Here is a 12080-nt window from a genome sequence, read left to right as displayed (position 1 = left end):
TATTCATATAAATGAGAAATGTAAATGGGATGTGACTAGAAAATGAAAATTAGCATGCTAGTGACTTTGTCAACAACCCAGTGACAGAGGCAGGCTGCAGTCCTGCTCTAGCGTCTCTATGCACTGCAGCCTGCATGGACACAACTATGGAAGCATGTATGTACCAAAATTTAAAATGAAAAAGCACATTTGAAAATGAAATTGCAATAACAGAAATGCTTTTTAATTTTCTAAATATGTGAGCATTATTTGACTCATAATTAGAATTAATATTCAATAATCCTATTTGCATTAAAATTAAAATAAAAAGGAAATGACATTTGCTTTTTCATTTTCAAAAAATGCCCCTCTAAATTAGTATCGTCATTAGGATTAAAGAGAAAATTCGAAAATTAAAATGCATTCATAGAAATGCTTTTTAATTTTCAGAATGAATATGCATTTTTTTAATCCATAATAAAATGAAAAAGCAATCCTTCCTTTTTTATTATAACTCACTAAACCATCAGCGAGCATGGCGTCCTTTGGTAGGGTGGCACAGTCAGTCTTAGAATTGGCTGATCAGGTGGAGCAGAGAAATGTTCCTGAATTAGGCTCCGTGACCAAGTGGAACACATCAGAGAATCTGGCTGAATATTCATCTGTCACAGACACAGATATTAACCAGGATGCTCTAACCAACCTGTTATCAGTCCTCTATTGATGCGCTGTGTCAGTGTCTGGACCTGAAAGGGGATGGCCAGCCTTTAACATCCCCTTCACTTACACCAAACAGCTCTGCAATCTCCTTCACTTTAAAGCCATGTAACAAATCATTTTCAATGAATTCGAAGGGGATGTTAATGGCTGGTCGTCCCCTGACTGATAACAGGTTGGTTAGTGCATCCTTGTTAGTATCTGTGTCTGTGACAGCTGAGTATTCAGCCAGTGTCTCCATGATGTGCTTGACTTGGTCACGGAGCCTAACTCAGAAACATTTCTGAGACTGACTGTTCCTCCCTATCAAAGAACGCCAAGCTCGCCGAAGGTTTAGTGAGCTGAGGAAAGGACCATGAAGAGCGCCACAACAGACTCTTCTTCTGACAGATCGCAGCAGCGTTAAAGAGCACCCCACAAGCTTCCCGTACTGGATGCCTAGGTAGAAATGGTCGGTCTACGAGGTGAAGTCTGACGTCACTTCTCACCGCCGTGCACATCGCAATTTCATTTTAGAGTTGGTTTGGATTTTGTTACAGATTTAGCGGGGCAGATTTGAAAACGAAAAAACAATGTCCTTTCTGTTTTCATTTCAATTGTGTTGAAAGAATGTCCAAACTTGAAAATGAAAGTTAAAATGAAAAAGGAAGGATTGCCTTTTTATTTTATTTCTGATTCAAAAAATGTGTATTCATTCTGAAAATTAAAATGCATTTCTGTGAATGCATTTGAATTTTCAAAAATCTTCTTTCACATTTTAATTATTATACTAATTCAGGGGGGCATATTTTGAAAATTAAAAAGAAAATGTTATTTTTTTTTCATTTTAATTGTGTGACATAACTAGCATAGTTGAAGATGAAAATTAAAATGCAAATAGGATTATTGAATATTGATTGTATTTATGAGTCAAATGATGCGCACATATTTAGAAAATGTAAAACATTTCTGTTAATGGAATTTAATTTTCAAATTTGCTTTTTCATTTTAGTACATATGTGCTTCCATATACAACCTCTAAGTTTACCTTATCTATTATTTTTATTGTTTGAATACAAAACGCAATGCAAATGCCTTTAATAATGGAGCTACTCATGTTTTCTCTTCATCTATATTGTGGTGGGGCAGGAAGTGATGTTTGACTGCTCTCATCAATCGGTCCAATCATAAAAGAGAAGGACTCTAACACTGCAGCCAATCATATTCAGGGACACCCCTGTGACACTTCCTGCTCACTCACTGACAAACCTGAAAATCTACTCATGAGCAAGCAGGTCAGAGTTTCTCCAGCAGGAGAGCACTGAGCAAAGGGAAAACAATCACTCAGTCCATTTCTCCATTCTCTCAAACCACACTGTAGTTCTCTCCAAGCAGGCTACAGAATTTACACTCCAGAGCACAAAAGCATTGCAAGAGAGTCCTGTGTGAGCAAGACTGCAGGGGTAATATGGAAGGGTAAGCCTTCATAATGCTAACTTTAATGTTGTGTCGGCCTATTTCAGATTTTGCTGTGGTGTTATTTAGTCTTTCTGTGACATCTTCTCAGCAAGGGATTATAAATGAAACTTCAGACACTTTTAAATCAGTAAGATGAAGGCTTTAGAGATGGCGTAATTCTTGATGATGTCAGTGACATATCATTTCTTTAAAAACTGAGGATCCAGTTATTGAGCCCATTTAAATCAAGCGACAACCTCCAGTGTTAAAAAATGAAGCCACTGCTGGAGTGCAATTAACTCTGGTTTTGTGAGTGTTTGAAGCTTGTAATTAAATACCCATAATTAGAAAAATGTGACCTTAAGTCTACCTCTCTGAAGGTTTCTAGAGTAGTTAAAAATGGCAATCAGCATTTCCAACGCGGTGACCGCCATTGGCCTTCATGAAAAATCTAGGAAACCAATGAGGGACTAAACTGAGACAATGTTAATGTCATAGACTGTATAAAATATGGATGTAGGATCCGTGACGTCACCCATCTGTTTCTGAAGTGCTGTTTTGAAGCCAATCGGCGGCGGCGGCCACCATATTGCTGCTGTCAAGCGATTGTGAGGTAAAGAGGCGGGGTTTGAGCCTCCTAGCAAACAGCTACAGTGTTCCCGCCTGCCAATCAAGTCAGCTGTGCCTCTGATTGGAAGATTCATAATTTAAATATCTTTCAAATTGCATTCGAAAAAAAATCACCCCCGTACAGTGTTATCGATTGAGAAATTAGCTATCCAGACTACACTTATCTTTAGTACCAGTCTGTAAACATGTTTATTTCTGCTGTAAAGATCATCTTTTTTGAATTGGAGTGTATGTGGTTTCCAGTACTTCCGGAGCCAGCCTCAAGCGGATCCTCAATGAACTGCATTTTTTAGCACTTCTGCATTGGACTCATTTTGAGACCGAAGGTTGCCGCTTGGTTCATGTTTTATACTGTGCATGGTTTCAAATACCTCAAAAGCCACTTGCTAGCTAATGACAGAACAGTAGGTTGGATTTTTAATAAAAATGAAACATTGTGAAAAATTAATGCTTAAAGCTGCTGTTGGTAGTCATGATATAAACATCAGTTCTGAGAGAGATTTCGAATGTCAGCACTACCCCTCCCCTCTCTGCTGTCGTAATCCCACCCACAGAAGATTGTTGTGCGCGTTCTATGAGGAAGTAGTGGCTTCCCAGCCAATCAGGGCAACATAGTGGGGCCACCACTCGACCAATCTGGACGGAGGATTGGAGATTAGCTATGATTGGTCCGTCATAATGGGAACGAGGGGAATAATAACATTGCTTTGTGCATAGGCATTGGAAAACGCTGAAATTTTGCAATAGTCTGAAATTAGTTAATTTACAGATGAGTACCAATGGGCATTATGACCTTTTCTCCAAACCCAGCAGAAAAAAAGTAACGTTTTTCACACCATTCTACTCACAGAGTAAACATCTGTTCAGAGATAGGGACTTTGAATGTCGACCCTATCCCTCCCAACCAGATTTCCTCTTAGCCCCCCCAACACAGATCGGCGTGTGCAGTCATGATAGTGCCTGACTCACAACCAATCAGAGGATGTAGTAGGGGCTGCCCCTTAACCAATCAGGACAGAGAATTGGAGATTAGCTGTAAATAGTCCGTCATAATGGACAATAACATTGCTTGATACATAGGCATTGGAAAATGCAGAGATTTCGCCATAATCTGAAATTACTTCACTTACAGATGAGTACCGATGGGTATTGACCTTTTCTGCAAACCCAGCAGAAAAAAATAATGTTTTTTACACCATTCCTACCAACAGCAGCTTTAACTATATTAAAAAAACTTGACTGGTCAAAGTCCAAGCTTCAGCAATAAACTACTTTATAAAGTAGTCACCTGAGAAACAGTACTCAGAAACAGCAATTTAAAGTTAATTTGAGGTAATTAGCTCCTCTTGCTACATTAAAAACAAGTCAAGTTGAGCTGTTAATCTGTATATTTCAAGGGATAACATTTTTGCTCAGTAGCCTACATTTATTACAGTCTTAAGCAAAATATAAATATTTATTTGACTTATCTATTTATACTTTTTCCATGGTTTCTCCATGTTTGTCCTCGCGAGCGTTGAAACCATACCCCGGTACACCTCCTCCCCCAACCCCTCCACATCATCACCTTCAATGGAGCCATGCGTCCTCAAATAACGCTACAGTTTACATTTAGTGTGAGTCAGGGAGCGAATGTCATCTCAAACAGTGTTGCGGTAGAGTGATCTTTCATGTCTAACGGGCTTGTGTGGCCTGTACCGGTGTTTGTCTGCAGACGTCGTGTTGTGTGTCGGGTACTCACAGCACTGCAGGTAAATAAAGCGCAACTTCCAGTGTCTATCCTGGTTTTTCCGCGTGATTTTGATGGACAGAGTGCTGAGACTGTTGTCGGGGACGGGACAGGGGCTTGTGTGGTGTCTTATCTCCTCCGCCTCGGTCGCCATCATTTTCATCACTATATATTTCTCCCCACAGCTCCCATCTCCTGCCCGCCCCTCGCTCTGGTGCAGCGGGAGCGCGCACGGTTCTCCGGACGCTGCGCGCTCCCGATGATGCTTTCTGTGTGTGCGGGAAAGCAACATACAGTAAAAGCTTGTCTAAGGACAAGTAGATCAAAAAAGATGATGGGAATAATACATGTTGTGTACAAAAAGGAATAACAATTTTAAACATGTTTGAATTAATAAAGCTGAAGAATTTGAATGTACAGGGAGGAAAAAAGTAGATTTTTGACCTTCTGTTAGGAACATTTTAATTCTGTTGGTTCAGCTGTCAGACATGCAATCATTTCAAGTGTAGTGGATGACACTTTTATTGTTTCATAGTTTTCAGTTCCATAGAAGCAACCGTTGAAAAGTTTGGCTTGACAAAGCATTTCATTCAAATAATGTTCACAGTTGTCTATAAGTCAGGGAACTAGTGAAACCTTATTTACAAAGGACAAACAAATAAATGTGAGCATGTTCTTTTTATTTTATTTTATATGTACCCTCCAAAAGGTTAGAAATTCAGGGTTTATATTTGTTTCAAGTAAAGTTCTGCATGAACTTGTTAAACAAGACAGTTGAGATGACAGTGGACTTTAGAGGAACCCCCCTGCGCCTTCCCCCCTCACTATCCTGAACAGCACTGTGGCTGCTGTGGAGTTTATTTAAGTGTAATATACACACTATGTTCTATACAGAACTCAGAAATTACTAAGAACTATAGTAACAGGGCTCATAACAGGCACAAAGTTAATCAGTTTGACCTTATTTTTCACCAACAATGTAACTTCATATTAGTGTTTCACTATTTTTCTATCCCGATTTTTATACGGCTACTTAACTAAATTAGGTTAGAGTTACTTACGCACTGTACCTAATCTCATAATCCATATTTACTTTGCAGATAATGTTAAATAATAATTTTCTTAGAAAATCAATACACAAACTATGAGTTATTGTTTAGACGACTGTATTGATCTCTAGACCATCGCTAGCAGTATATCAAGTAATGGAAATCAGCCCAAGTACCTGAAACAAAGTCTTTATCACATATACCACTCTCTGAATCTAGTTAGAGTACGGCGGTCTCATTGCAAAGCATTTTCTCATTCAGTACCACAGAACAAGCAATATTGCTTTTTTTCCTTTGCCCCTCATGTTTAAATTTGAGCAATTTTTTTAGCAGAAAAAAAAATCTTAGAGGCACAGAACGTTTTTTTTTGTGTGTGTGTGGTAACATGATCTATTAATAAGCCATATCTATACAATAAATACAAAAATATATATTCTGATGGGCAAGTTATGTCGTTGGACTTTCCTCATGGGTGACACTAAGAGGAACAAAGAGAGACGCTCAAACATTTTTATTATATTAAAAATTCAACAAGACTTGGAACAGTTCAGAGAAAAAGAAACATGCCAAAACATTTTGTAAAAGCTACAGAAGTGGAATGGGTCATGCATACAGAAATCAGGCCATTATGAATCATTACATGACTCATTTAAAATTAACATTGTTCAATTTTGGGAGAAGAATCTGCTTTTTTCAAAGTGACATCTCTCCATATGTTTTCAAACCTTAAAAAAGTCATTTTTTGTGCATTCAAGAAATAATGACAGAGTTCTCTGTTAGCATTAGTGCTAGATGGATGACAGGTTCGAAGTATTCATTTAAAATGTAACAACACAGAACATTCACAACTTCACAAATTTGTGCAAATTTTACAAAACAGTTTGCAGTATTTTTTCATCCTATTAGAAAATGATCTAACATTGCATATAAGGTCATCCTAACTGTGCCATACCATTGTTTTGAAAGGCCATTAATTCAAAACCCAATCTGTGAAATCCCCCAGTGGAACAAGAGCATATTTGTATGACAGCCCCAATCCAGAAAACAAAAGCCCTTTATTCTGAAAGCCCCAAAGTCCCCAAAATGAATGAAACAGAGCTTTGCAAAAAAACAAAAAAAGAAAGAAAAGAAGAAAAGAAAACACTCACCCTGCAGTGTTAAGTCTGTGTTCACTAGCCCTGTCCATGGTGCTGAATCGGCAGGGGCTAGCTCCTTATTCAAAACACTATGCCTTTCTCATACACTCTAACACATACAGTACACTGATGGGACCATTAGGGATGTAACGGTACCTCAAGACAGATGAAAAATAATTAAAATTGGATGGATCAGTACTCTTGATTCAACTTCAGTATATTTCTTTTGAATGTAGCTCAATAGAGCAGTACTGAGTACACAACCTCAGAATAAAAAGGGATCACTTAATGATTAACAAAAAAACAAAATATTAAAATTAACAGGAAATGTATTTATAATTTATGAATATTTCTAGAATTGTTAGAAAAGGATAACTAAATCAAGGGATCACATCCATTCATAATTAGGACTGTCAATGTTATTGTCAATTGTGATGCAGTAGAGGTCCAAAATTAACATGTTTTTTTTTATCGCATGCTATTATGTCCCTTTCAGAACACTGTAGTCAAGTGTAAGGGATGTCCTCAGATTGGCATGGTATGAACACTTCTATGTCTTACCATTGCTTGGAACAATAGTATCATGCATACAGGGCCTGTAATGAAACAGAGAACGCAACCAAACTGGAACTCCTGAAAAGTGCAAGTGCTGTTGCGCTAACCAGGAGTAATCAACATTATCTACACTGGTAAGAGTTGCTTTACATTGTTAATATGAACTTAAAAACTGTTTAAAATTGACAAAGAAAATAATCTTCAACATGAAATAAAAAATGCAATTAACTATTGAAATCCTAGGATTAATGGGGAATATTTCTAATAAAAAATGCAGCACTTTTTATAGGCTATAACTTGAATGTTTTTCCCTTTCAAATTGAAAAAAAAACATATATACCATGAACGCAGCATTGTGAATAATATTATATTTGAGGTCAGTGTATCGTTACATCCCTATTAAAAATCAGTGGTCAATGTCAACACAAGCCAAATAATTTTTTTTTTTAACTTTTGGCCACCTCAACAAGTATTAGACTATCAGGATTTTGGATTTATGGTCTGTCAGAACAATGGGCAGTCTCTCACCAAACCATCTAAAATGATAAATAAATACTGTACACAGTAAACAGCACACGGTCCAACTAAGTCAGGTAGTTTTTAACCCTTTGAATTGAGACCTCTTTAGAGGTAGGGTGTAGGCCCTACTTGTGCAACGATGCATTTTGTACTGCAAATTGCGATGCTATGTTTTACTGACGTTAAAATGGTATCATATTTCCACAACGGCCATCATCTTGTGACATCATACTCAGATGGGATGCTAAAAAAATTATTATCATGACTTATTGCAAAGTTCCAGGCTGTGAGTCGTATAACCCTCAATAATGGGACAAGATGTAGTTATTTCATCGTTCCCAAATGGAGAAGCAGCCACGAGGGATGGTAGAAATCTGGAGAGACATTGTGAATAAAAACACTTTTGACAGCCCATTAGCTATCATCAGAACACAGTTAGCAATTCAAGCTTCCCACCCGGGAATGAGGTCAGAATAAGATGGCCTCTGTTGGAAAATAGTCTGTGCGTGTTCTATCTATGCTTCCTCTAGTTATTAATCAAGCATTTTCAAAAGAGTTAAAGAAAATCATAAGAGCAAGGGAACCACTTGAAACCTTTATGTACAACAGTGTAAGATAGGAGCACTAAGTCATAGCACAGAAATTCTGCACAGATGTTTTGTCATGCAAATAGCTGAACAGATGTAAAAGACTCGTGCTGTGAGGCAGACTTTTCATACAACAAATCAGGTCAACTGTAATCAAAATTACTTCTCAACATGTTAGAAGTCTCTTAAACCAAATGACATACCATGTCACACATTTGTTTTTGTATCAGTGTGCAAAAAAGTCTTTGAATAATGGCTGATATGTGGACTGCAACTTTTTCTGTCAAATGGGGAATTATTTTTGGGTAGGGTGATGTTGAAATCAGGCATATCAATAGCTTATTACGGTGAATGGCTTTTTTTAATCTATACACTGATCTGCTTGGTTAATGTGCAAGTGTTATAACTTTGCCCTTTTTCAAATATTTACAATATTTTAAAGCACCTAGCTCACATTTTACAGCAATGTAAAGCACCAGAAAACATTGTGGGCTGATTGTTTTTCTAGACTGGCAACAAGTTATTGAGTTATTCCATTGCTGTTGGCTAGCTAGCAAGATTCCATTTTTTAGCAAAGAGTTTTGCTACTATCAACATCATGAGCTTTAAAGGGGTGCAATCGCAATGAACATAAAGCTAAACTTTGTCTTTGTTTAAATATGTGAACTTTTCAAACATTACCAGCCTGAGGCCAGTTCAGCACATCATAAAGGTCATGTTGTTTGTATTCTCCATTAATCTAATCTTTCTATTGATTTTAACACATTTGAACTGACATGAAAAAAATCAATCTGTGCGTACCCTTAACACACTTTGGTGCTAAAAGGATTTTTTGTGTGGGGCTGTGTGAGGTACTTGTGGGTGGTGAGTGTATTACCCTAAAGCCATTACTGAGTCAGCCTGATAATGTTCAGCATGTGTTGCTAAAAAAGATCTCAAACTGAGATGCAAAAATACCAAAATTCCCAATATGTCAATGCATTAGGCTAAAGTGAAGCTGACTCATATATTATAGACCTGGTTAGCTCATACACTGCAGGTTGAGGGATAAATATGTGTTGCGTCTGTGTAAAGTGCAAAAAGAAAAGGGCTTTCTGACAGGAAATCAAATAAAAAATACAGTGTGCACTTACACTGACATTAGTGTTTGGGTTTGGTTTTCTCAATAAAGGGATCCGACTGCAGTGGTTGGTAGTTTAGCTTCTGTGCCAGTTCTCTGGTCTGCTTCTGGACAAAGGGGCAGAGCTCACCAGCATCCCATATGGGTAGGGGAGAACGGGGTTGGTTGTCACACGGGTTGGTTAGCACACTCGTTATATCTCGTCTCTCAAATTGGGGTATGGACATTTCCAGAATTAGGATCAGAGCTCACCTACATAGTCTTCTCTGGAGTAAGACAGCTGAACTTGAGTTGAGAGGAATTTTTGTGTTTTTCATGTCAAATTGTAAATATTCAGCTCCTCAGTATTTTTCTTCTAGGCTTTTAAACGATAGGTTTATAACAAAACAAGTGTTGCCCTTACAAAGTGTGAGGGGAAAGCTATAGTTTAGATTTTTATTAGCTAGCTAAGTAGTTGTTAGATGGCTGTTAGCCTTGATGCTAGCAAAAAATTCCAGTTGGGGTTGGTCGTCACATTCTCTTTAGGGTTGGTTGTCACATGTAACAACCAACCCCTATGTTGGCAAAATCATTCATGGTGAAATGAGTTGGAGTGCGCAGACCCTACATTTGCCATTACTGTAAAGTAGACAGTGACTGCATGTAGCCTAGTTGAGTAGGCCATTATTGTTAGGCCTATTTGTTTTGTTCTTTATGTTGTTATATAGGCTGGCCTAAAGATGTGTTTCCTGTTCATGTTCCTTGCTCATTGTATGTTAAAATGCATTAAGTTATGTAGGCCTATCACTTGTCAGTGCAATTAAACTTTCAAATTTAGTTCTGCCTTCTTGCCTTTTTTAAAAGATTGTTCCCATTAAAATACCATTGTGACAACCAACCCCATAGTGTGTGACAACCAACCCCATAGTGTGTGACAACCAACCCCATCGTGTGTGACAACCATCCCCGTGATGGGGTTGGTTGTCACAATGTGTCGGAGTGTCTTTGATAGTTATTTGCCTCTTTGTTACAATGAGTTGGAAAATGAGAGGGATACACATTTCAAGCCAACTCCCTAAGCTTCAATTTAATGCAGGAATGACTATTGAAAGATGTTTTGATGATGAGCAATCATCAAAACAGTAAAAAGTGTGACAACCAACCCCGTTCTCCCCTATTAATATTACAAGTACCTCAAACAACCCCTACTTAAAAAAAAATCAAACTATCCCAATTACTAGATCTAGACAAAACCATATCTGGTTGTTTTATAAAACAGTGTTGGGTAATTTATTGTTGTTGTAACAGTGCCATAACACAAATTTGGGGCTTTATTAGTTTCTTTTTTTTTTTTTGGTTTACCATTTCATATTTAAATTAAAACATCTGTTGCTGATGGAAGGCACATAATACCAAGCAAAGAACATTTTTATTTTTGTTCCCTGACTTGATTGTTTTCTTAGATCAGTGTTGCAAACTGGACAATTACACACAACATCAAATTTCCTTTATAAAATGTTGTGTATCAAATCTTCGAAGCAAATTGAGATGAAGTAAAAAAAAGAAGGTGCATCATCATGTCTGTGGAAACACTAAACACTAGACTAACTCAACTATGTGAGCAACTATAGAAGCAATTGCAGAGATTGCTTTTGGTATCTTTCCAGCCACTTGGTCATGTCAGTAAACATTTCAAAAGTCGTGTAACTGTACAAAATTCAGACTCACTAAGAAATTCAAAGCTGCAAAACTTTACCCCATCCCTCCTTTCTATTGTCCTTAAAAAAGCCTATCACATTCAAAGTTTTACAAATAAGTTAAGGTATGAAATCTTGTTTTTTCATATTATAAAAAAAGTGTTCTACTTATGTATTTTTATTCACAAACACTAGATCTATTACACATCATGCCTAACTACAGAAAACCTGAATCCCTAATCCAGTTTTTGTATAAATGTTGAATCATTTTATTTCCTGTCAGATGTCAGGATTCCTCAAGCTGCTGCTCTGTGATCTGCAGCTTTGGTTGGTTGGTTGGAGTGACTTGGTTAGGTTACAGCTTGAGAACCATAAACCAACATACTCTATTGCTTTCTCACAAAAGTAATGTTTGTTAATGCCATTTCATCGTATTAATTGGTTATTAAACAGTTAATAATAAAAATATTTATTGCTCAGTTCTCTCTTTAGGCCTGTGTAGGCTATTAAAGCCAGCGCACCAGCCATAGACTCCTAAATCTCTTGTCATGAACAGCATAATCTGCTGCACAATGAGAGAGATTACTGCACGGTGGCATTCATAAGGGAGAGAGTGTGATGAGAATAAAGAGAAAGAGGAGGCTGAGAGATAACACAGGCTTTCGCCACTTTAAATACTAAGAGTTTGCAGAGTGTTGCAGAGTCATTGAGAAAACGGGAAAGAGCAGCAAGTGGAAATAGAGTGCAATCGTCAAACACTGCATAATGGTTGTAAATGCATCCCTCTGGAATGACTGTGTTTTGTGATGCCAATCTGCAGTTTAATTTCACTTGTTTATGCTAAAGCATCTGAGTGTTTTTATCTAATCTACTCCGTGAGACAGTTATGAATGTTAAACAGGACTGGAATTCCAAGTTGCATTTGGCTTTGTTCATGCGCTGGCAG

At 37.5% G+C, this 12080-nt stretch overlaps 1 protein-coding gene across 1 annotated transcript in view; it reads right to left on the bottom strand.

The window, feature by feature from the left end:
* Positions 1-4753, bottom strand: part of si:ch211-51h4.2 — a 99682-nt gene extending 94929 nt beyond the window's left edge. Inside the window, exon 1 of the mRNA XM_034702909.1 lies at positions 4505-4753. Coding sequence (XP_034558800.1) covers positions 4505-4655 — 151 coding nt within the window. The 5' untranslated portion in view covers positions 4656-4753. The remainder of the gene's footprint in view (positions 1-4504) is intronic.
* Positions 4754-12080: the final 7327 nt, after the last annotated feature.

Source organism: Notolabrus celidotus, chromosome 2 (genome assembly GCF_009762535.1).
Source record: "Notolabrus celidotus isolate fNotCel1 chromosome 2, fNotCel1.pri, whole genome shotgun sequence".
Classification (NCBI taxonomy): domain Eukaryota; kingdom Metazoa; phylum Chordata; class Actinopteri; order Labriformes; family Labridae; genus Notolabrus; species Notolabrus celidotus.
This window is presented reverse-complemented; position numbering and strand designations above follow the sequence as displayed.